The 27,670-nt window shown below is 34.6% G+C and overlaps 1 protein-coding gene across 40 annotated transcripts in view; it reads right to left on the bottom strand.

Annotated features, from left to right (window-relative positions):
* Nucleotides 1-27,670, bottom strand: part of NRXN1 (neurexin 1) — a 1,121,375-nt gene that overhangs the window by 132,423 nt on the left and 961,282 nt on the right. For all 40 annotated transcript variants that reach the window (XM_032411088.1, XM_032411091.1, XM_032411097.1 and 37 more), the window contains one exon: nt 25,888-26,059. In XM_032411088.1, the coding sequence (XP_032266979.1) occupies nt 25,888-26,059 (172 nt within the window). The remainder of the gene's footprint in view (nt 1-25,887; nt 26,060-27,670) is intronic.

The following is a 27,670-nucleotide window of genomic DNA, read 5'->3' as shown; positions in this document are numbered from 1 at the left end:
ATATAATAGCTTTACAAAAAAATGACCATTGATCTCAGGGTTTTGTCTTTTTGATGTTTCTTATTAACTAGTTAAACATGTTCAGGTGAAACAGGTTTAAGTTTTCAAAATACATTCAACCTCTTATTCCAGATTAGTAATTTATGAACACCAAACTTAATACCAACTTTGGCACACTGAAGCATCTAAAATTGGCCTAGAATACTTTATGTCCTATTCAGAAAACAGAAATTCTTATTCATCTCATTTAAGGAAACCACAAAGTCTGAATAGTTCTTGTATATTCCACACAAATTGGTTTATCAATCACTTGGACATCACAAGGGAATATATCTTGCATCATCCAAATATGTTATTATAGGAAAAGGCTTTGACAAAAGTGACTTTATTTGAGTGTCCTTCAGTTTCACTTAAAGCTTAACATGTTGAAGTGTATAACATATGGAAAAAAATTATATGTTCTTCTATTCTCAAATATCTGCTTTTATTAAACTATTCTAAAGAAGACATGACAGTGGAAGGAACAAACACAAGCCACAAACAGTGGTTCCTACTCACAGATTCAAACTAAGTGGGAGCCTTGCTTCTCTGAACAAAGCATTATCTGACGGAAACACAGTTTAAACTGACCTTGAATAATGCTTGCAAATAGATGAATCTATAAAGCACTTAGGAAGAATCCAGGCTGCCATCTCAGTGCTCAATAGTATATAGTGCAAGAAGTTTCTCTATTCTGTGAAAATTAACTAACATGGAATTTGAGCTAAGACGTTTTGGCAAAAGCTCAGAGAAGAACTTAGAGGAGAAAGAAATACTGGAAGGTAGTACTGCTGACAAGAAAATACTGGAGCATTTTGCTCAGAAAGATAATAGATACAAATTTTTCTCAGAATAATTTGTACGTGCTTTCTTATACTGTTTTTACTATATACTATACATACCACAATAAACCCACCATTATATTAGTCACACACTTTTAGAGAAATAGAAAAGAACTGTCACTTAGACCTTACCAATTTGTCCTTTGAATGTCTATTTGACTAATAATATTTCATGCATTAGTACTTAATTTAAAATGTAAATATGTTGTATTCCTGAAACTAACATATCGTTGTGTGTCAAGTAGGGATAGTTTTAGTATATTGATAATCTAAAAAAAAAAAAACAACAACAAAACAAAAAAACCCAAGGATACAAATAGCTTAAATTCCAAGCCTATCTTTGTTCTTAAAAGAGTGCACAGTTTGTGTTCTCTTCTCTGTGCTTGCAAACAAATTATATTTGGAAAAATACACTAAGATATGATATTGGTTATCTTAAGGCAGTGAGATGAATAATGAATATGTGGCTTTGGCTTATATTTGATTTATGTGATAAACGTGTTTATGTGCATAATTTGATAGGCAAACATGAAATAGCTTTTCAAAGACACATATCCTTTACTCTATTAACTTCTTTGTCCACCAACAGTCCTATCAATTCACATTGTTATAACTCTCCCGATGACTTTATAATTAGGTAGTTCCTTATGCTGTTGTTCATGCTAGAGTGTTCGCATCATCAGAAATGATTATTTCCTGAGACACCACCCAAATTTAGGCTCCAAAACACCTCTTCCCCAGATACTACTACAGCATATTAACAGACCTCTCTGTGTCATATCTGCAATCAATTGCAGCCATTCTCCACATGTCAGCTGATATCTAATTATGCCATTTGTCTATTATAACCCTTCTCATTGACTTTAGGACAAAAACTCAAGCCCCTGATGAGATTTATGAGTAGTTCCATGATCTGGTCCTTTCCTACCTCCTGTTCCTCATCTCATGCCTGCCCCTGCCTTGCTCTCCTCTGTCCATCCTCATGAGACTTCTTTCAATTTTTCTAAGGCTCTCCTTCTTCCTCTGGGCTTTTGTACTTGTAACTTCTTTATTTGAAATGCTCTTCCTCACTCTCACCCCATTTCCATTTTTCCTTAGCCAAACATGACTCATTAATGGAGTCTTCTTGGCAGAAGGATTATTTCCTCGGGAGGTCTTTCCTGCTGTCCCCAAGTTAGATTAGGACACTTGACTACACGTTTCCCTAGCACCTGATACATGCCCTTTGGAATAGGCACTGACCTTGTAATTGCATATTCAATAAATGTTTTCCCTCCGAACTCTGAAGTTCTATACGGTCAGATACTTTGTGTGCTGTTAATTATTGTATTCTCAGTGCTAGCACAATACCTATCAGATAATAATCTCCTATGAAATATCTGTGGATTGAGGTAGTGAAGGAAATCTTGTTTTTAATTCTGATAGCTTCCATGGAACCATTATCTCATCCTATAGCCTAACAACATTCACAAGAAAATGAAAGCAAATACTTATGCCCAGAGAATAGATCGCATCTAGCCGAGCCTCCCTTTGACTTTCCAAAGGAAACATCACATAGTTCATTTATAATTTTATCTCTTTAGTGATTGTCACTGACTTGAACATCCATACAGTCAGTTCATTACTTGTTTAATAATAACTGCTTCATGCCACAAAATAAGTAATCATAGTTAGTATTAGTAGGGGAAGTAGAAAAGTCCTAAGTAAGACTGGTGGAGACCACTGACAGCTTTGGATATTCTTTTTGAATAGCTTAGAAAAAGAGCACATAAAAACACGTAAAAATATACACACAGATACATACAATTTGCTCTCATACCTTTGGTACTCAAAGAGCAATTAATATAATTGATTGACATGATATAAGTCAACAATAGCTTTAAAGATCCTTGATGACACTCAGCTAAAACAACATAAACACCGTATTTCCAATGAATAACAAAGAGGCCACCTAAAAACAACAGCAAAGAAAAAATTGAGTAGGCAGCAGAAATAGGTGTAAAAAGATGTGATAATATTTTTAAAAAGGTAGCCACATGGATAGTATCACACAATCCCATCACCCATGAATATCAGATGCCTTCTAGTTCAGAGACCTTTTTTTTTTTTTAACAGAGAGATTTGATTTTGAAATCAAAGGACAGACTTTACTCTTTGTTGGAGTAATGGATGATGGGAAATCAGATGGTACTCACTTCAGTTCAATATATGTTTACTTTAGTTTCTGAAGGCTTTGTTCTTCTACTAGAATAAAAAATTAATGACTTCACTTGTGACAAAATTATATATAAATACACTATCAACCAAACAAAGACACATCTAAATAGAGTACTCTGATGATGATGTCTTTTAACAGATGAGTTCCAAATCCCTTCTACTATTGAGTATGAAATAGTTCAGACTGTTTAGGTTCACCAGGAATAAGCCTACATTTTGCCTCCACCTCATGATTTTCATTAACAAGCTTCACATGAAAAGTCATTATTGAGGTATATTATTTTAAGAAATTGCTCGAAATGTATTTTATTTCATTACAGATTCACAATGATACGTTATTTACAAAACAATCAGTAATTTGGTATGCTTGTGTTCATTTTTAATCCTGGCCATAGTTTGACATACATCTAAACTTAGCATGTAATATAAAGGACATAAAACAACCAATTTGATTGGGAAAGATCAAAGATCAGTATAATTTCCAATGACCTTTTCTTTCCTCTGGGAAGGGTTGGGATATAATACCAAACATGCTGAGATGTAGAAACATTACATAGTGCTTCTGAGCATGGTCAAAGAAAGCAGGCCTACATGGACAGGAGAGATTAAAAACAAGTAGAATGTGGGGCCCTGTTGCGCAGTTGGTTAAGCAACTGACTCTTGGTTCTGGCTCAGGTAATGATCTCAGGTCCTGGGATCGAGTCCCACGTTGGGACTCTGAGCTCAGTGAGGAGTCTGCTAGGGTTTCTCTCTCCCTCTCCCTCTGTCCCTCCCTGCGTGTATGCTCTCTCTCTAAAAATAAATAAATAAATAAATCTTAAAATAAAACCAACCAACCAACCAAAGAAACAAACAAAATCAACTGGAATGTATCTGAATATTCAAATCAAGCCAAAGTTTCCTAAATCAGAGGTAAAGATAAAGTAATAATGACCCACTTATAAAAGACCTATTTGTTTTGGAATTATTAAAAGGGTCCAAGAAGAACTTCAACTTTTTAAAAAGCATACAAATCAACTACAGCAGTCAACTGAACACATAAATCAGGTTTATGATAACAGAACTTCTCATCGAATAGTTAAGACATACTTTAGTCTCATATTTTCTGCACCCTAATAAAACTAGAAGGAAGTTTTCCTTTTACTTTCTTTTTCCTCCAGTTGCTTTCATGTGGGTTAAGTATGTTGGTACCTCCACTGAAAATATCATCAGCAACATACACATCTCTATTGAAGTAATTTCCAAGCAACGAAACAGTATGTAAAACTTGGGTTTATTTTCCTTTGAACTGTGAAAGGATTCAGTATTTTTAAATTAATTAATTATTAATTGGACTGTAATTAATACATGACATTAGATTAGCTTCAGGATTCAGTATTTTTGACAAAAGGTAGGCTTCCTATAACCGGAATCCATCAGTAAATATAATAATTGCTTGTAAGGAAAATGTCTGTCCTTTAACTAAGGCAAAAATGACACAGAATTGGATTTCTACAAAATCAGGCAGTAGAAGTTATAGATCTTCTAGTTGTGAGGGCACAGGCCTTCCAGAGTGTGCCTGATTCATGGCTAATATAAAGCAGTGATGGATTTGGATTGTCATCTGGACTTTTAAGACCTTATGGAATTATAAACACATACTACCAGGATCTAAAAGTGCTTCTTTTCTGACAATAGGACTAAACAAACTAGTAAGGCTACAACTAAGTTTCATGCACTTTGGAAAACCCACATTTTAAGTATGAAAGTGATCTGTAGGTAAAGAAGTTAGAGAAAATACTATCAGAAAACTACTAGAAAACAGGATAATAATGTATTGAGTGGCTTTTATGTTTTATTGTGCTACTGACTTATTATATAGGTTATCTCTCATTTAGTCCTCATATTAATCCCAGACCATAAGTATCTTTTATTTTATAGACAAAAAAAATGAGGCTCAAATAGATGATATAACTAGGGCTATGCCATGCAATATAGATGGAGGAACCATTTGAACCCAGGCATATTTGACTCCTAAGCTATTCTTTGCAATAGTTATTTTTTTTAAGAAAAAGTCTCAAACAGCCTGAGACGTAAAGCCCCAACATCTTCCTTTTAATCTTTATGGCACTCTCCTGTATAATGGAAAATATCATGGTCTTGTTTTTAAAGGTTCTGTTTTGTGAAGGTTGGGGTGAGATTCTGCTCTTGGGAACATAAAATCAGAAATCTTCCCAAATCCTTGAGGATTTATCAGGAGTATATTTTTATCATCTCTATTTTATAGATGAAGGTAGTGAAGATCTACTACAGTTGAGATCTCAGTGAGGAACAGCATTTCATTTTTTTCCTTTTACAATGATGCCCTGCCATTCAAGCCACTTCAGACATAAAATACTCCAAGCATTCCTTATCTTAACCCCTTACCTATAAGACAAGCCCCAAGCATAATAATCCACCAAGTTCACAATTTTTTTTTTTTTGATGCTGACCCTCTCCAAGAGACAAATTGTTAAAGGACAGAAGGTCCTAGTCATGAGTGAGAAGACCACTGCATTTTGTTGGCTTGTGGGAGGAGGGATGGGACTCTGCAACATGTTAAAGTGAATTCTGCTTGGACTTCACATTTCCTCCTTTCTTCTTCCCTGCTCATCTCTTATCTCGCTTTTCCCTTTACACATCTCCAAGGACCCAATGCTTAAATGCCACTCATCAATAACCCAATGCGTGTACCCATTCCTAGACATTTCTCATGTACCCAAAAGATTTCACCTTGCTTCTCTAGTTCCAATAGTTAAATCCCTTGTTTCTTTAGTATAGCTTAGGTAGACATTAGGAGAGCAATCTGACTCAATGATGAAGTCAATACATAAGCACTGACAGTGTACTCTGAAAGTACTGTGTCAAGCATACATCAATATATCCCATAGATCTTATTGTTAAAGAGCTTACACTTTGTCTGGGGAGTCAAGGGACAAAATGAAGGAAGTTAAATGGAAGTTCAGGATAATAGATAACTTTGCATAAGTATATAATTAACCACTAAATGAACTGTACTTGCCACAGAAGTTCAGAGAGGACAATGGACTACAAAAACACAGAAGGTATGACAGAACGCAAAGGATTTTACCTAGATCACAAACAACCTAAATTTTATTAAAATAATAACCAGATAAAAATGTGTTCTAGAGTGGATATTAATCCCCAAAAGATTGATTATTGATTATTCTTTTCAATTTCATAAAGCTATATACCTGTAGATCTATTTTTTAAGTAAATTTATTCTCTGGTAGAATATATTTAGTCTCAAACTAATTGTAAATATAAATAAAAATAGTTAAAATATTTATGCCATATGAAGTGAAGCATACTAAATAAAATATGATGAAAGTTGACAAGAATTTGAGGGCAATATGCAAAAAATGAAAATATTTGAGTTAGGATGGAGGGATTATGGGATTATGATCTTTTTCAAATTTTAATTTCATATTGGTACTCTGTTTATAGATACTTCAGTTTTGCTCCCATAATTCCCTTAAAAAAAAAAAAGCAGCACTTTCTATAAATTAAATGTAGCATCTGAATGCAATGCTATACAAAGAGAGGGTGGTACAACCCAGGCAGCTTGTCAGTCAGCCTACTTAACGTAAACATCTGGAGAGAGCACAGACGACTCCAGTAGGGCAATGTCTGTTCGTGACTAATGCTTCCGATGATACCCCAGCTCCTTGTACGAAACAGTAGGCCTATACATCCAGTTAAACAGTACCTTCCTGTGAGACTGCTGGGATACTGGGCATGAAGGCCACAGGCTGTCTACTGCAGAGTTCAACAGTACTTTGGGGAAGAAGTTAGAAGCTTAGTGCACATCTAACTGGGTTAAGAAATTTCTTCCTTCATGCCCCCCTCTTATGTGAATTACACTAAGAGATCTAGAGATCTAGTATGCCTTTATACAAGGATTTGTAGAAGCATTGTTCGTATATGCTACTTACATTCAAACATTTTATTTTGGATATTGTTCCATCAGAAGTAAAGGTAACCTTGTGATCTTTGAATCTCACTGCCTATGTGGAATGGAGAGTGACTTACATGTTCTTCCCTAAGCCTTCCCATGTTGTCGAGTTCCTAATGCAAAGAGACTAGAATATCATATCAAAAGCTAGTGGCAAGAAATAAAAAGCAACAGGGACAAGCAGATAACAGAATACAGAATGCGCTCTGATAAATTAAAGGTCATACTCTGTTATCACACATACTAAAGAGTTCTTTTGTGCTAGCTGTGTAGCATTTAAGACAGAAGATTAATCGGTTTAACAGCTACAGAAATAGAGAGGGCCACTGATAGATATCACTCAATGGTGAGAAAAAGAAAAATGAAATGAAGAACAGCTCCACATTACCTTAAAAATGTCATTTTGCCATTTTCCCAGATATGAGAATCTTAAGTACCTTCTAAATCATGTCAAAACATTTAAGCTTATCCACCCGAATAAGAGCTTACATGTATATTTAAGCCTTCTTTTCCCAGTTCTCGATTTCTGAGAATCAGAGTATTATGTGGTATAGCTCAGTTTTCTACTTTCTCACACCAACCCTGACTTTTAATCTGTTCTTAATATTTAGACTGCTCTAAGGAAGAGGAAATAAGTAAATGTCTCATCTATCGTCTGATATGGACTAGAAATTATACTGAGAAAGTTCCTTACTCTCTAGTAAAGAAAAGTCTGAGTACTATTGCATCCTAATCTTATTTTAATGGACCAATCTCTCTCCTTCACTTGTAATTGGAATGCAGCAAGATTTTTTTTCCAGTTAGAAAGATGGGGTTTGTCAAATGTACACAAATTATTTAAGATTACATCCTCTAGAAGAACCAAGGGCAGGCTGGAATGCAGCTGGAGGATGGCCAGTCCTCCTCAATCTTATAAAATGTACACCACCCATGCGCCCCCTCAGCAATGATTTCTTACAAGTAAGCCCCTGTGGTCAGACTCATAAAGAGAATCCTTAATGGTTAAGGATACTGGGCTCTACATCCTGGCTTTTCTAGTGATTAGCTTTGTAACAGGGGACCAGGAACACAACATTTTTGAACTTCAGTTTTCTCATCTGTAAAATAGGTATTTGTAAGAATAACTGATATAATACAGTATATGTCAATCTCTTAGCACAGTGCATGGCACAAGGTAGACCCTCAGTAAATACTAGCAATATATTGTGGTTGTGTCATTATTTGTTGTCTGGTCTAATCTATGTAATAGGATGTACATATCTAGGAGTATATAGATCGCAGAAATTGTTTCTCACCCATCTGGACATCAGAGATGTGGTAACAAAAATAAATCAATTTTTCTTTCCTAAGACAAATAAAGGAACTAGATTTATTATAAATATATTCTCAACCCCATAGATGCTTTGTCAAAAATCACTGCATTTACTCCCAAACAATGTCAAACCTCTGAGAACCTGTTCTCAGAGGTTTATGCATTGCTACCTGTAAGCCAATGGGAACAACTGAAGGGAGGTCATTAACTTCAGGAGGCCCCACAAAAAGAAAAAGCCAAAGGCACCTGTCCTAAGAGAAAATGGAATTCAGGAGACCACTGTATGTTTTGGGCAGCAGCATAGTGACAAAGCTGCTCCTGCAAGAGGAAAACCTTAGATATCACTGAACTCAAAATGATATTTTAATATGTATATTAATGCCTCAAAGAGATGCATTTCAAAAAGAATATCTCAAACTCTTCTCCCCCATACAGCTTGTGGTAAAAACAGGCTATAGAAACTATGAACAGAAGTGGATACTGAGTGGCCAAAACAAGGCAATCCCATTAACTGTAAAATGCAGTATTAGTGGACTCTATGGCCTCTCACGTGGCCACCAATGCTAACAACCAATGATCCCAAGAGTTGTTGGGTTGTCAAGAAGACACGCATCAGGCCATCTTGTTACCATATGCTGTCTGTGGGTTTTTATGGAGGAATTAATTTTAGACCCATTGAAAACCAAGACATGATCAATGTTTCTAACTCTGCAAATATATTTAAGAGACTGAAATTTTTGATTTGGCATGTTCTTTTTTACTTCTTTTTTTTTTTTTTTTTGTTAACTATCTCATAGTGCTTTGACAAATTTATGAAGACTTTGAGTCGTCATGTGCGGAGATCTTTATAATTAAGCCATTACATTTTTCTGATAAGTTTAATAATGTAAACTTGTCTTCCTTCCTTCAGCTATATAGACACACACACACCTCTCACCAGGCAGACATTCCTCTGGCTTCTCTTTCTACCCACCCACTGAAGCATGTCACTGCTCTGACAGCCTTTTCAAAAGGAGAAAGGCAGGCACAGGTTAGGTTTTAGGAGGTTTCGATTTTATAAAAAGTAGTCAAGAGGATGGGGAAGCATATTATGATGCTCAGAAAGAGCATCTCCTCTTCATTTAAATTCTTAGTACTAAAGTGATGAGAGAACAATTTCAAGAGGGAATACGATTTCTTCAAATCAATGGCTGTTCTTTGCAAACCCCTTTTGTCCAAAATTTATCCGTAAAATCTTTTCTTGGGTTTCTCAAACACCTGTAATCTGGGGAACTGTACTTTGGGGGATATTTGTGGTTCAGGAGACATCCTCATGAGAGTTCCCATCCAATCAAGTCAGACAAGAGCATACTTGAAAACCTGCAGGTGGCCTAAGTGTAGCTCCCAGCCTGGGTGGAGATCACCAATTAAGACCCAGACATCCTAAAGAATGTAGTAGATATGCAGGAGAAATAGTACATTGCATCTCTCAGAATGAGACTATGTATGAATTTCTTTACTGCATTCAGTATTTCCCCTTTAAACTTAAGCCACCTGTGATTTCTAGTGGATCCCTAAATACAGAACAGAAAGGAGAGAAGGATAAAACTACAAATATGTCTTAACCAAGTTTAAGCTGATACTCCACTAGTAAGGACAAATGAAATTTGTCCACTTAAATCATCATCATCTCCTTCTCCTTCCCCTTCTTCTTCTTCCCCTTCTTCTTCTTCTTCTTCTTCTTCTTCTTCTTCTTCCTCTTCCTCTTCTTCCTCCTCTTCTTCTTCTTCTTCTTCTTCTTCGTTTTTTACAATATAGCACATCTATAGTTAGACTGTGTCATTTTCAAGGAAAGGGCTAAATTAATTGGGTCATACAACTCTGGCCTAATCAATACTTCATTTAAAATTTTTCCTGAAGTCTTTAAAATCCAACGGGCCTTGTGTTGACTTCCACTGAAGTCACTGGGGAAAGACACTGCGGACAGGTGCCCAGAAAGAAAAGACCGTGTGAAGATGAGAGAGATGGTGACCATCTGGAAGCCAAGGAGCAAGGCCTCCAGAGAAATCAAGCCTACAACACCCTGACTTTGGACTTCTAGCCTAGAGAACGATGACAGAATCAATTTCTTTGTGGTATTTTGCTATGGGGGCCCTAGCAAACTAACATAGAGATGATTTAAAACTGTTTAAAATTATATATTGCTGGCCTAATCACAGACCTTGGATACTAAGCAGATGTGATAGCATTTTGCTACAATGGCTAAAAGGTCTGGGAATGAGTACTCTTGGGTTTGCATTTTACTAAAGTACCAAGTAAATGTCAAAATCGTACTCATTTTAATTATAAATTTTGGTTGAAGAGACCATTTTGTCCTTCTCTGGATTAGCTTTTAAATCGTAATAGTCTGCAACACAATTCTGGTGGTTAGCACAGTTATAGAATGAACTCTACCAATATACAGTTTGCATTATTAAAGGTATAAGATAATGATGAAATTGATTTCAGCACAAAATATATAAATATCAGCATGATATATTCCTACATATATACCTATATTTATAAATAGATCTAGGTATATACATAGTTCCATTATTCTATAGAACAACTTTTGCAAAAGGAACTATTTAACATTTCATATCATTAAATGAAATTTCTTAAACAAACAAATAAACAAACAAAATCAATCCTACCATTCTCTTTACTTTGTGGTCCCCTGTAGCTTCATTAACACAGATGACTAGAGTACTATTTAAAATAGAGTGTTAGTGGGCGCCTGGGTGGCTCAGTTGGTTAAGCGACTGCCTTCGGCTCAGGTCATGATCCTGGAGTCCCTGGATCGAGTCCCGCATTGGGCTCCCCGCTCAGTGAGGAGCCTGCTTCTCCCTCTAACCCTCCCCCCTCTCATGTCCTCTCTCTCTCTCTCTCATTCTCGCTCTCTCAAATAAATCTTTAAAAAAAATAAAAAAATAAGTGTTAGTGTTAATTTGCTAATTTATTTTAAATGTTTCCACAGAAGAAACCCCCCACAAAACACTGTATAAAATAAATTCCTACTTAGGTAATGATTACATAAGGTGAGATTCTTTTACTAAAATACACTTATTTTTCTTCAATTTAGTAACTATTGAGAGATCACAGAAAATTTATTGTGCTCACTTCCAAAGCTCTGAAAACAAATTCTAAGTCCCAAAGGATAAGCCTATATTATTTCTAATCTTAAAAATTGCCTGAGGAATTTCTAATCTAATCTTAAAAATTGCCTGAGGAATCTTGTTCAACAAACACAAAAAATGATTTTGTGAGACCACAATTAGTTTGGGGGGGCTTGCTAAATTGTCATGCCAACAAACAGTAACTACAAAAATACCAACTTTCAATGTTAACTTTAAGTATTTATCATCTACTCAAAACTAGATGAGTCTCTTACTCTGTTCTCTTTCTCTTTTGGGGCTTATTATTTAAGAAGGATGCCAATTCCAAGCCCAATTTAGATAAGGTTTTCCTACCTCTCTGAAGCCACCCAGCAATGGGGGCGAGAGCCTCCACAGAAAATACCCAGGGACAGTAGAAGGTCTAGCAAATGGATGACTGTACCAATTAGTGCTAAAACAAAAAGACTTGAGCTTTACATGAATGTAATAAACTCAAGGACCCTTATATTTCCAGAGAAATTAAATATGGTTTCACCGCCTCCACCCATACTACCAGACTTCAATATATGTTTTGGCCTGAACTTACTTGGGGGACATGTTAGTGGGTGGAAAAGCTTTGTCTTTGCCCTTGGCTCTTCTCTTCGGATGTTCTTGGGGCCTGTGCCCTGAGGGAGAGGCTAACCTTCACTCAACACCAGTGTCTCTACTTCCATCTCTTATGCTATAGTCCAAGCAATACCTGCACTACTCTGTCACCCCCTACCTTAGCTCTGGACATTCATTCTGGCCCCCTCTAGTTTTATACCCTCCACTTTAGTCAGAGGGGTTATTTGAAGTGTGTTTTCACCAATAAACTGTAAGCTCCAGGAGAGCAGGGATTGTGTCTGTTATGGATCAGCACTGTATTCTCGGCAGAGAGCCAGGCATACTGGAGGTCTTAAATAAATATTTTTAAAAGAATTACTAAACAAATTAACAATCTGCACCCTCTTATGCACTTGTTTCTTCTACTATCCTTTGTCCTTTGCCTTGCCATACTGAATCTCTTTACTCTGGAATATTTATTGGGTTTATCTCAAACTCCCAGCTTCTTCATGATCCAAGCTTACTGATTCTATCTTCCTTTCCCTCCCAATCCTAATTTCTTCAGGTGAAAATAGGTAGCCACAGCGGTGACTGGATTCTCAATATATGAGGAAAACAGAAGCAATTCTACAATGAGATTTATATATGGAGTCAATTCCCTTCATGAAATTTGATACAGTGATTCTGCTATTTGTGGGGATATACAATTCTAGTAGATGGGAAACTGGGAATCAAAAAAGGCCATAGGACCACTAATCTTTTTTAGGAAGTCCTTGGGCATTCTGATTAAAAATCCCACATAAAGGCCCTTAGACATAAATGAGTGCACTGTTAAGATTTCAATCAAGAAATAGATAAACATGACAAAAAAGAAGGTATATGTTGTAATAACTTGGTATTTAATAGAATTTATGCCAAAAAATTCCATGCAATATATGCTTTTCCTTTAGCTGGCATGGAGAAGCATGGATAGGGTCCCCGACCTGCCTTAAATAACATGTATAACCATAGATACTTTATTTGACTTTGACTAGTCAAGCAAACAAATAAACTAAAAAACAAAACAAAACAAAACAAAAAATTAAAAATTAAAAAAACCCAAAGATTCTAGGTTGCCACATTATTTGATGACTAAGAAAGTTCACTTCATGACTAAGATAAGGGATTACAACATAGCATACTATCAAGAATAGACAGCTTTTTAAACACTTTACAATGCCACAATAATTTAGGTGAAAGTTGTAGTACAAGTAGAATATATATTTCTCATCAAAAATATTGAAGTCACCTTTTAATAGCCTCAAGAGAAGGAGCTTCCAGATTGAAATTTGTGACATCTTGGGTTCCTAAATACTTAAACTATAAGACTATTAAGATTTTGGGAAAGAAATAATCAAGACTATTTAATTTTTATGGGAGTTAGAAAATCCCAGTTTCAAATCTCAGTTAAGTACTCAAGGACATGTTACCTATTCTTTTCAAGTATTAATGCATCTGTAAGATGAGCATGGTTTATGAGATTATTTTTAAGAATAAGATGCAATTTGTATAAAGTACCTGGAATAGTTTCTGGTACATAGTTGGTGTTAATTAAATGATGGCTACTATTGTTTTTATAGAGTACACAGAATTATAGACCTGTAGAAATGAAAAAGACTTTAGCTAGAACCTGGTCCAATGCCCAACTGATGAAAGATGGGTTTGATAACATCGACAAATTAGTCTCTTGAGCTCTACAGAATTAGAAGACAATTGGAAAGTTACCATAGCTCATTGAGAGTTGAAATAAAATATCTCATAAAAGTATTATTATTCAGAATTATTTCCTGTTTAAAGAAAATAAAAAAGTAAAGAGCATTATCACACATTATGGGCAAATACAATGGACCTTCTTGTTCTGATTTGTTTTACTCTAATTGCATTTAATCATTACATTTACTTTTTAAAGTTAATAGCTTTTAGATATTCAATACAGACTAACAGTAAAGTTCAAAGTATGAAATTGGAATGATAAATATAGTAAAAAACAAATCAAAACACCTGTCATCTTTGGTTTCCCATTGCAAGGGCAAGAAGTTGGTAACATAATACTTAGAAAAATATAAATCAGGAAAATCAGATTTTCAAAGAAAACTTCTACCTGTAAAAACAAAAAAATTAAAATTTGAAACATCAAAGTTCCAAAATGTGAAATATCAGAACTGAAAGAAAGGCAATGAACCCTAGTACACATCTCTCTTCATCCATATAAATTCTATTCTTGTATTGCCCACTTTAGGGAGCCATTGAAGAACTGAGGCGCAGGAAGAGATATGATAAAAGCAACTTCAGGAAGATAAACAACTTGGCTATATACCAAATGGATTACAATAATGAGGGCTGAAGAGGAATATAGATAGTTTTCAGTTGATAACTAGGGGCCCAACTGTCATAAAGGCCTTACATCACTAAAATAGTGCCAGCACGGATAGAACATGGAATCGGGGAAATCTGAAGGAAGAATTAGTGGACTGGCACCTACCATTGGACTCAGTGCCTGATCTGATGGGATAAGTAAAAGATTTTGATCTATGGGAGTAATAAGACTATCCAAGGCTTTTGGCCTCCATTAGGGGCTTAAGGTAAAATGTGTGAAAAGAAATGGCTAGGTCTAAGACTTGGGTCTATTGTTAGCACTTTAAAGAATTTAATCAATCTTCTGATGCTTTCTCTCCATTCCACTTGCTTACCTTTTCTCAACACTTTCTAATTCAGAATAAAAAATGAGTATTTGAGAAAAATATCTTCAGGCAGAAAGTGGTAAAAGAAATTTGAACTGAAATTAAACATAATTTAGGATATGTGAAACTTGGTTAAGCAAAAGAGGAAATTAAGCACAAGATTTATGAGTGACCTAGAACATACTGATATTTTATAATATTTTTAGGAGATAAAAAAGTAATGATTTCAAATCTGGTTAAAATTATTTTTTTTTAGTTCAGCCAGAGTCATTTTCTAATTAATATCTTCAGCTTTCTTACCTGAATAGGAATAAGCCCAGCCAGCTAGTATAATGATTAACAGGTTCATTCTAGTTTTTCCAGTTAAGAGACAAGCAATAGTCTCAGTTCTACCTGGCAGCTCATAGATGAAGTGACAAGAGTTCTGGATTGCCCAGGATAGGGTTGGCGTGTGCCTATTATGCAGTAGTTAACTATTGCTATTGCTTCTTTTCTCTCTCAGAATTGTGTGTGTTTAAATGATAATTTTTATGGTCTCCTAATTATAGGGTGCCATCATGGAAAATTGAGAAAGGAGATTCCCCTTAGTTAACACACAGATAAAAGGTTGGGTAAGCCCAAGGTGCTTGGTAAGCAGGAAAAGATAGCTCTTTCTTCAGGGGACATCCTCTATGCCAGGGTACATGGCTTGTTGACCCAAGTATAGACTGGATTCCAGCTTCTACTCATTTCATCCAGTGGGATATTGGTGCAGTCCATATAGTCACACAAGCTGCATAACTATACGCAGTGGCCTGTTCACCAGCTAGCCTGGTCTCTGTAATGCTCACTTACTGAAATCCAAAAGATTCTCCAACACCCAGCCCAAATTCCAGTCCTCTGTGAAGTCTTCTCTGATCACTACACATCACTCCTTCTCTAAATTTATAAGAACATATTTTCTGTCACTCATTTGACTTGAATCCTGTCCTTCCTAGTGATGCCTCTGTATTGTCTTGGCTCAGGGTGAGTTTGGTGGGGGGGCAGAAGGGTGTGGGGCAATTACATCTCTGAAACCTTCTGGAAAGATTTATCTCCAAGTGTGTGAACACAAGTGTGACAGCCAAGACAGGATAAATTTGGTCTCAGATGGAAATACACACTAAAATGGGGAGATTAGTACCTATTGCACTTATATGATTGCAAAACTGGACTACTATGATTAATAAGAGTGGAGCTAACACGTATTGAGTACTTCCTACTTACCAGGTTTTTACCAAATACTAAATATTTTGGAACTAATAACTAACTCATGGAACATTCAGCCTCTGAGGTAAGTACTATCATTAATGCATTTTACAGATTAGGAAATCAAAGTACAAAGAGATTAAAGAATTTGGTGAAAGGTCTCACATCTACAAAGCGTTGTAACTAAGATTTAAACCCAAGTAGTCTGACTCCTGAATCTTCTCCCTTAAGCTCCACAGTCCCCCACCTTTAATCTTGTGTTAAGTCTGTAGCATATGTGTGAAGTTTGGTCATTTGACACATGGTCTATATTTCCTATTGCAATTTAGTAAGAGGAGTATACAAATTGGATTTGGCACTCACTTCTATGCCTAAATAAACAATAACCAGAAAACAAAAACACAAACAAAAGAATGACAAGCAGCAGGGGAGGACGTCATTATGAGCATGCTATAAATCTCAAGGGACCCTTAAACAGTCCTCAGAGATATGAACAAAACCAGCAATACCCATAGGTATCAGGACCTCAGGACAACAAAGTTTTAGGCATGTGCACCATGGTCAGAACAAAGAATAAATTTTTCTGATTTTTTTTTTCTTAGAAGGAGTAAGAATAAATAGTGTAGGGGCACCTGGGTGGCTCAGTCATTAAGCGTCTGCCTTCGGCTCAGGTCATGATCCCAGGGTCTGGGATCAAGCCCCTCATTGGGCTCCCTGCTCAGCAGGAAGCCTGCTTCTCCCTCTCCCACTCCCTCTGCTTGTGTTCCTTCTCTTGCTGTGTCTCTCTCTGTCAAATAAATAAATAAAATCTTAAAAAAAAAAAAAAGAGTAAGTATTGTAGGCAATGTTGCATAATACTTCAGAGTACTGGAGTGAGCTTTGAGATCTATGACCTTGGCAAGTAACCTAATCTCTCTGTATTTACTCATTTATCAAAAGGAAATAATATTAGCTGGCTTATAAAGATTTTGTGAGTGCTAATGAGAAAAGAACCTACAGAGTTCCCCGTACAGAAGAATGCCTGTCTAGCTCACTCCTGCTGATACTAAATCCTACAAAAGGCAGAAATTTAAATGGGCTCTGTGCATGTCTGAGATTTTGGGTGAGTTGTTACCTCTTTACACCAATCCTTGTGTAAAACCAGTTTCCTTATTGAGTCAACCCTATGGATTTATCCTTGTATTTGAACTACACTTCCATAAAGTATAGGCCTCATCTAATGATCCCCAGGCCTGTTTCCTTCTGTGACTGTGACCATCCTGCCCCCCTTTCCAGCAAAGCAAACTTTCACATTTTTTTTAAAGCTTCTTTTTGTTTGTTTCTCCGCCAGAAACCAGAAAATAAACTTTCCTCCAACTCCTCTGCCAAACTGAGCTATAAAAATAACAAATGAGAAAGCTGAAGACTCTATGTGGACTTTTAAAATGCTTCAGCAAAGGTGACCCTGAAAAATTATTATGGCATGCTATCAATTAGTTGACACTATCTAGAAAAAGGAAGCTAGATGTTCCTCTATTCTGTCCAGTTTTATATCTCATAAATTCAGCTAAAATACTTCATTGGAAATGCATATAGTAATATCTAGACAGACTTATGGTAGGTATATTCTCTTTTGGACTCTCAATGGATATTTTAAATATTCAGGCCACCAGTAGAGATAATATGCCCAAGATGAAAAATCACTTCAATAATACTTAACATGAGGGAGGTTAGTCTCAAATTTTCAGGAGAGGTAGGAACCTCAGCTGCTTTTTAATACAGTCAGATTCAAAAGGCTAAAAACAAAACAGACTTTAAAATGTTTAAGATGAAAGTCTTTCTTTGACAAATATTCAACCCATGAGGCTAAATTTGACACAAAATATTCATCATCATAATTCAAATTTTAATATATGGCCTATTAAAAGGCTTCATACTTCAAAAGACTGTCACATTTATTATGTCATTCTGTCTTCATTAAGAACTAACTGAAATATTAGATTAGGTTTCACCTTTGGATTGTTATAGAAATTAGGTTTATATTTCTTAGGAATAAACGTGCTTTTCTAATAACCAAATAAACATGTTAATGCATAATTTATCAAAACAGTTACATCTGACTTACCAGTTCTACAAAGACATGAAGTTTTATTATTTAAAATCTTTTTTTTTTCTGGAATAATGTTATATAGAATTGAGTAAAAGGTATTTTTGGATAGAAATCATTTTTAAAATTTTTGTTAAAAAGTACTGATATACAGAAAACTTATAAAAGATAGTAACAAGAGCTTCACCTATCTTTCACTCACCTTCCCCCACTGTTAGCAACATAACTAACCATTGAATAATTAACAAAACCAAAAAATTAACATTGGTATTATACTATTAACTAAAGTACAGACTTTAGTAGGTTTTAACAGTTTTTAACTAATGTGTTTTTATTATTCCAGAATCCAATCCAGAGTCCCACATTACATTTGTCATGATTAGATTGAGGTCATAAATTTTTGTTGAGAATACTTTCTCATCGCATCATGTCAGGAGGTACATGAAGTCAATATTTCTTATTAATGATGATGGTTAGTTTGATCACTTAGGGTGCTCTGCTGAGTTTCTCTGTGAAAAATTTCTATCTTCGCCTTGAAGGAGAGACTTTTACATTACATAAATTGCTAGTCTCTACTCCTACTTCTGAGCACTAACTTTAGCATCTATCGGTGAATCTTGACCTCAACAATTATTATTTTGAATTCCAATTATCAACTGTGTGATACAAGAAAGAAACCTTTGGATACTGATGAAGTTATAAAAGCATTGCTATAAAACTATAAATCTTATCAAAATCAACCAAACACCTGGAAAAGCTGTGAAGTTTCCTGAAAGCCTAAGATCCTTAAAAATGTAATTTCTCTGACCTTCACTCTTTAAGCTATTTCTTTAAACATTTTTCCACCTCACCTCCTAAAAACTAAATTGTGCATTTGTAGTAGCAACTGATTTTTTTTTTTTTGTATGTGACATTAGTAATTCATTGTTTGTAAGCAGTAAGTAAATTCATTAACCTGATTATCAATGCCTCTGGAGAAAAGTCCCTAAACCCAATTCCTCGGTCAATACTTTGGCTATCCTTACTTAAAATTATGATAATGCCATTTTCTGTGTAACATGAGTATTTTTCAGGAGTGGGATCAATACATAACTTTATTATGATAGAATTTAAAGTACTAAAATTGTACATTGCCAACAATAGTGGGGAATAAGAAGATAAAGGGGAAATCTGGAAATCATGAAGAAGGGCTATTATTTATTTATATTATCTACGTTTGTTAGCCTATGTAGCATAAATGGTGCCAAAGCCCACCAAACCATCAGAGGAATGTTCTCTTTACTTTGTCAGAAAATTAAAAATCCTAATGTGATTGCCTTACAGTAACTGTAAGAACTTTCTGACATTAAAACAAAACAAAACAAAACAAAAATCCCAAAACCAAAAACAAAAACCCCAGGCCATGGAGAATCTATAAAAATGACTGAGGATGAGAATGTATCATTTCTACCTCCTTGGATACAATCTCCCTGAAGCTAGGCATTTTAGGTTGGTATATTTAATATACTGCTGAATAAAACGTTCATTATTAACATGAGGGAAGTTAGTCTCAAGAAAAGCCCCCAACATCAGAAAACCTGAGCACCATGAAAGAAGATAATTAGCACTGGAAAAGTCAGTTTTTGTCACTAATTCTATCTAACACAGCTATAGTATTTGAAGTTTCAGATATTTCATAGTATGTAAGCTTTACTTTGGAAATTTTTAGTTCGTAAACAGTTAACTACATCCAATAGAAGCCAAACATTATATATTCATATTAATATTCACCCATGCACATAAGGATATTTTGACTAAAAACGATGAGCAAAAGACAATGTTTTTACATAGAAACTGAATGAGGAAACTGGATTCATTCAATAATTATTTAAGTAGCCCACTATGTGACAAGTCCTGATTATCATGTCTTCTGTTGGACTCTACCAAAAACTGGTTGTTTACTCAAAGAATGATTCGAGTCTTCTCTATGATTTTATCATTTTCCATAAGAAAGTTATATTTTCACTGCATTACTTTTTGTAGAAGGGAAACAAAATTCACTCAAACATTTCCCATATCTAATACATTTAACCAAGACATCTGACAAATCTATTAAGGTACAGTTTTTCTCCCAAATAATCCTTAAGGATCTCTAACATCTGAATCCTCTAATGACGCACTCCTCTTCTGGCTACTGAAATCAACTGAGAAATAAATATAGCAAATGAATAAATACATAAAGTTTGAAATCATGTTAACTTAAAGGTTGAGTGCTGCAGGAACAGTAAAACAGTGATGATTCATAATGGGTTACTTAATTTGCTAATAATGCTTTAAAAGTGAGGTTAAAAAATAATCAGTGCTTACTAATGAGTATTACTGACCCCAAAGTTGAGTGATAACAAAATAACTATGGTTTCTCTAAGAAAATTATTGTTCCATGTGTTATTATTTTTTAGCACTCATAAGATTTGTGTGTATATGCGTCTGTGTTGGTCAGCAGAAGTAATAGACTGTGACATGGACCAATATACACAATTATGACCAATCGTGTAAGTCTTCATATTTAGCTATGAAGAGTATACCTTGCTACATTAAAGTATACATCTAATGATTTCTCTTGGTTTTTGTCTTCCAAAAAGTATAAAGTAAGGTACACAGAGCTGGCAAACAAGAGTTCCCAAGTACAATTTTGACCTTACCACTAATTAGCACAGTGATTCTGATTAAATCCACTAGCCTCTCCAAGGTTCCATTTTATTGTTTGAAAAATGAAGGAACTGGAATAGAAGATCTTTGAAGTTCCTTGTCTCCTTCAAATGCTATGATCACAAATGAGGTAGATTTTTTCAATTACATCATACATAGCAAAAATTCTGTTAAAGCTAAATAAAAACACCAAGATCATCAAACCGACCAACACTTAGTGCCAACTAGGAATCTTTAAATGATGGAATAGCTCAAATAGTCAATAATTACTGATGACTTAAACTAAAATTCAATCAATCAATCTAAACTAAGTATATAGAATTTAAAGGGACATCATCACTATGACTTTCCTGAGCTCTGAAATGTTTTACCAATTTTTGAAGATGAAAACAAAGTCAAGGTTTGAGAGAATACACATAAGATCTTTGAGCCAAACTGAATAATCATGTGAAAAATATTGACACCATCTCTATAGAGTCTTTCCTTGGGCTATTCCACTCTTTCTTTCAAATTTTCCTATTCCTAAATGATCTTCTTTGTTAAATCATCACAGACCACCATTTTCTCCTTTTTAAAAACTCTGTATCAATTACACTCTTCACTAGTAATTTTGAAGTTGACCCATTTTATTTGACACTAGTCAACTTTTCTGAATCCTTCTTGTCTCCCCAAAAGTCTAAACTCTTAGCAAGGGAGAACCATGTCTCTGACTTCTCTATTCATTCCTACCACAGGTTTTCATTTCACTGTTACTTGGTGCAGTCTGATGACACACTGCAGCAACAGAATGTTGAAAAATTGCTGGTGAGAAAGACAGAGAGACAGACAGATTAAAAAGTAAAAATGACTCTCCTATTCAATCGAAGACCAGATCTTCTACTGGATTCTGTATTAATTCTCTGTTTTCTATCTCCTTACTTTAGGGTATCTTTTGATATCTGGACTATTTAATAACTTTCTAAATATGTTCTGTCTCTATCTTTTCCTGCTAGTCTCATTAACATAAATGCATGCCATCCTCTAAATAAAAATCTAGCCTTTCAAGACCCAAATCAAGTTTCCTATTTTTTTCATATTATTACTAGACCACTTACTCAAAATGGCTTCTTCTTCCTTGGAACATATTTTCCTTTTTTTTTTGGTATTTCTTAATCAGAAATTAACCAAATATTATATGATAACTCTTGTATTTTCTCACATAGTATGTTTTTAATCTCCAACACTTCTTACGTATCTCTGTAACCAGATGGTAAGCCTCGTATGTCCCTTTAATGTAGTACGTATCCTCTAAACAGTTGTTGATTTGATGTGTTAATTTGACAGGAATAAAATGAATATTTGGCCTTGTGTAAAGGATATTTTTTGGCACACTGGTACACAAATGAACTCAAAGGTTTATCTTCAAAGGTAACTGTGATTTACCTGGAGCAATCTTTAGACTGGGCATGTAAGATGATGTTAAGTTCCGTGCATTAACATTATGAGACAAGAAAAGCTATTTTTGTTGAGAGAGAAATTTTGCTACATAACTATAATTAGGAACAAATCAGAGATTAACGATGCATTATATTCTAGAGCTTTAACTAACAAGCACCAATAAATGGCTTTCTCATCTTTAAATGGCTTGCAAAATATTATTCCTATTCACTGCTCCATATACAAAAAATAATGGAAATTGGGTCTGCTATTCAGAAAATTGAATATTTATTCTAAAATATGAGTTTTTGAGTTAAAGGAATATTTCATATACTTGAAAAGAGCATAAAATCTACCTCTACTAATTAGTTTCTCTATGAAAGCCTTCTAGACAATTACTGGGTAATACCACTGGTCAATGCTTTAGGTGCTTTTCATTAAAGGTATAGCATTGCTACCAGATGAATTGCTTCATATAAAAGCACTTACCACAAAGCCCTATAATGGATGGTTAAGTGCTATACTTAATTACTAATTTCAATCCTTATTATCTATATTTTGCAGTGCAGGCACTTTAAAAGGAACCAAATATAGTCTGTTGGTTCCTGCTTCTCTGATTATAGGATTTGGTGGTAAAAGCATTAGTCTAGCTGATTTTCTAATGAAGAGTAACAACAACAAAAAACTTTTAAAATAAAAATAGTCTTACCACAAACCAATATAAAAGAGATATACTAGACATTTCTATTGACTCATACGTAAAATCACTTTGTTCTAAAAACTTTAAACTAGATGACATATACTTTTAAATTTGTATTCAGCCCTCATGGCATTGTTACAGATAAAGATCCAAAAGAAAAAGGTATTTGAAATTTTCATGGTTTATTTCCTATCTCAACATCATGCTGAAATGCACATAGAACAGATGATTAATAAAATACTTGATAACAGTAATGGTGATTCCCTGAGTCCTTTACATATCGATCACTAACTTTTTATATGTATATATTAAAATTCCCCACAGGTGCTCTCACATTCTTGAGGACAGATTCTGTGTTTTACTCTTGCTTGTATCTTTCATAGTAACTGCAACTTTGCTCACTCTTGATTAATCAATATTATCGAAAATACTTTTTAATGAAGGGCACATAGAATCTTTGACTAAATATAAAATAGGTTGCATCTAAAATAACTATTTTTAAAGATTTACTCCTTAATTATCATGATATTGCCAGCTTCTGATTTTTAAATATATTTTACATTGTTCCTTATAATGAGCATCCATTTAATTGGTAAATATACACTGTATATGTTAAACAAATATTAGTCTAGAAAAATATACAAATATTTATTGACTTAATAAATTTACTGCCCCAATCTCAGCTACTAGTAGTCAAATTGGACACTGGCTTGCCACAAGAAAAGATCATATCTTTTCTGAACTGTACCTCGTACATGGTATCTAGTATGTGCACAATTAAAGGATTCCCAATCAGATACAATATATCAAAGAGGTATAGAAATTTTTTAAAAAACATAAAATATTTACCCAAATGCCTTAATGCATTAGAAAACTAGATTCTGGTTATCTATGCTTGGGAAATGCATACTATATTTCTCTTTTAGAGATGCATAATAGGTATTAATGAAGTCCAAGTATACATATTTTAAACTTAGTAACACATATTTTCCCAAACTAACTTCAGAGTGTGACTTCCTCTCTCCCCTCATAGGTCACCATTAGCATTCTCTAGAGCAGAGTTCTTACAGATAGCAGTACGGAAAGTGTGATAAGAGTAAAAAGTTACTAAAATGAAATAATTTTAACAATTTAACTGGTGAAACAATGCTAGGCTTCAAGAAGCAACTGCCACACTATAATAGCAAGGGGATTTGTCAATTTACATGTCCAGCTCTACTATTCACAGACACAACACCCCCAGAGACAGGGCCTAGACCTTATCCTACTCTACATCTTTCATGGTGTCCAGGGCAATAACTTCCTCTCAGGAAACAGTTATTGATTAATCCGTATTTTAGGAAATTCACCAGTTTACTTCTCCATAACTTCACTGAGGCTGTAGTTTTTATGAAAAATGCCTTTGTTTTAGGATTTCAATAAATGCAATGAGGTATTAGCAGGGACTGTGTGACATTGTGTGCATATTTAAGTTACTTCCCTTCCAAATCTTCCATTCCTTCATCTTATTACAGATGGTAAAAGAAGGTGTACATTCTCATAACTGTAGAGTAAAATCAGGATAATTCCCAGGACATCAATTCAGCAAATATTTATTGACTGCCTACTATTTGCCAGTATTATAATGGGCACTGGACATATTATTAATGTTGCTTGCTTCTGAATATTGTCATAGACCTGGATTTTTTTACTATACTTAATTCAGCAAATATTTGCAGAGCACCAGGTTTACAGAATAGGTCTGAAATGAAGCTTGAAGATGTAGATATTTTTTAAATCCACAAAGGTCCAGAAGGGCAACACAGATATTTCATTAGACAGTTCCTAATTGTGAGTTAGTACCAAGAAAAATTAATCTTTATTTAATAAGTTAGTTATTTCCTCAAATTATTTCTGCCAAAAAACAAAAACTTGTAACAGAGGCTTATGCACATTTTGGTAATCATTTTTACCGTACAAAATGAAAAATTCTTTTTATATTCTTTCTTTATACCGTGCTATAAATCTGTTGTACAAGTCAGTTGTATCTAAAAGGGGAGCAGAGAGAAATGAAGCTGATGTTTTTAGTAACCTCTTTTGTACTAAAATATAAAGACGATAATAAATGAAGTAAAATAACCATTATACTTTTAATTTGTATTTTACTTAAAAACAACATGCTTTTTTAATTGAGACTATATGCAACCCCAAGTAACACTGGTTTAAATTTCTCATCTATTGCTTTTGTTTCAATAATGTAGAACTGACAAAGCTGATTAACAATGAAAAAGGTAATTTTTATTTTAATAATAGCTTGGCATTCATTTTATAGACTTGAAATGAGTAATGCTAGTGTCAGAGAGTCCTTGTGAAACTCCCATGTGGTTATATGACAGTGAAAACAAATTTCAGTTAGTTACATGTTTTTATAACTGGTGATTTATAGTACTATATATTGTTCCTTTACTATTTCTCTGTTTGTCCCATGGTCCTCTTGCACCTTTCATGAGTTTCAGCTCTGTACCACCAACAAAGCAACCACCTGGTCCTATTTTCTTTCGGAGAAAACTGTGTAATATTCCTTCCCTGAGTTTTAAATTTTAACTTTGTTACTTTTGACAAAGCCTTTCCTTTGTTCAAATGCAAAGATCCAGTAAAAAGAGCTTTGACATGTTGTGCCTTTTATGTGTGCATTTTTTCTGGTTTCACTGATGTCCTGAATTTTGCAAACGATACTGTGTGCCTTCAAGTTCTCTTATAAAATGTCATTTGTACACTGTATCAAGAACAGTTTAGGATAGCATTACATTCACACGATTTTAAAGTCCAATAAATACTTGATGGTTTCTCAGAAAACCCACAATTTGGTGAAACGGACGCAAAATAGTGCTTTGTTTTCCAGTTTGCTTTCCATAAAATCTTCTCCCAGTACACAGTCACTGGCTTACCTGCAGGGTACCGCTCGATCACTGGCCAGCTGTCCACCTGTAACGTGGCATTGCCACCACTCCTCGTAAAACGGACTACATGGTATTTCCCATCGTTAATGATTGCATTGGACTCCTCAATGGCGATGTCATCTGTTCCAACATTAAATTTAACTCCAATTTTTCCTTGGTGCTGGAAGGGAGGAGGGGACAAAAAGTTGTATGAAGTTATACTGATTAGTCAGCATTTAACAAGAATTAAGTAAAGGAACAAGACAAGAATGTCCACACTTGCCACTTTTGTTCAATATAGTATTGGAACTCCTAGCCACAGCAATTAGGCAAGAAAAAGGAATAAAAGCCATCCAAATTGGAAGGAAGAAGTAAAACTGTCACTATTTGCAGATGATACAACATTATATATAGAAACCTAAAAAAACTCCATAAAACAACTGTTAGAACTAATAAATGAGTTCAGTAAATTTTCAGGATACAAAATCAATAGACAAAAATCTCTTGTTTTTCTTTACACTCATAATGAACTATCAGAAGGAGAAATTAAGAAAACAATTCCATTTACAATTATATCAAAGAGAATAAAATGCATGGGTATAAATTTGACCAAGGAGGTGAAAGACCTGTATATTGAAAACTTTAAGACATTAATAACATGAATTGAAGAAGACACAAATAAATGGAAAGAAATTCCATGTTCATGGATTAGAAGAATTAATATTGTTACAATGTCCCAAAGGATTATACAGATGCAATGCAATCCCTGTTAAAATTCCAGTGGTATTTTTCACAGAAATAGAGCAAAGAATCATAAAATTTGCATGGAACCACAAAAGATCCTGACCAGCCAAACCAATCTTGAGGAAGAAAAACAAAGCTGGAGACATCAGGCTCCCTGATTTCAAACTATATTACAAAGCTATCGTAATTAAAACACTATGGTATTGGTCTTAAAAACAGATACACAGATCAATGAAATAGAATAGAGAGACCAGAAATACACCCAACACATATATGACCAATTAATTTACAACAAAGGAGCCAAGAATTTATAATGGGGGAAGAACAGTCTCTTCAACAAATGGCATTGGGAAAATGGGACAGCCACATGTAAAAGAATGAAACTGGACCACTATCTTACACCATATACAAAAATTAACTTAAAATGTCTTAAAGACTTGAACATAAGACCTGAAACCATAAAAAACCTAGAAGACAACATAGGCAGTATGCTCCTTGATATAGGTCTTGGTGATGATTTTTTTTTTGACATTTTATTTTATTTTATTTTATTTTATTTTTATTTTATTTTATTATGTTAATCACCATACATTACATCATTAGTTTTTGATGCAGTGTTCCATGATTCATTGTTTGTGTATAACACACAGTGCTCCATGCAGAATGTGCCCTCTTTAATACCCATCACCAAGCTAACCCATCCTCCCACCCCCTCCCCTCCAGAACCCTCAGTTTGTTTCTCAGAGTCCATAGTCTCTCATGGTTCATCTCCCCCTCCGAACTACCCCCCTTCATTTTTCCCTTCCTACTATCTTCTTCTTTTTTCTTAACATATAATGTATATTTGTTTCAGAGGTACAGGTCTGTGATTCAACAGTCTTGGTGATGATTTTTTAAAATCTCACACCAAAAGCAAAAATAAATAAGTAGGACTATATCAAACTAAAAAAACTTCACAGCAAAGGAAACCATCAATAAAATGAAAAGACAACCTACTGGATGGGAGAAAATAACTGCAAATCATGTATATGATAAAGTGCTGACATTC

This window comes from Phoca vitulina, unplaced genomic scaffold (assembly GCF_004348235.1).
Source record: "Phoca vitulina isolate PV1807 unplaced genomic scaffold, GSC_HSeal_1.0 scaffold12, whole genome shotgun sequence".
Taxonomy (NCBI): Eukaryota; Metazoa; Chordata; class Mammalia; order Carnivora; family Phocidae; genus Phoca; species Phoca vitulina.
The sequence above is the reverse complement of the archived record's forward strand: the minus strand, read 5'-3'. Positions and strand labels throughout refer to the sequence as shown.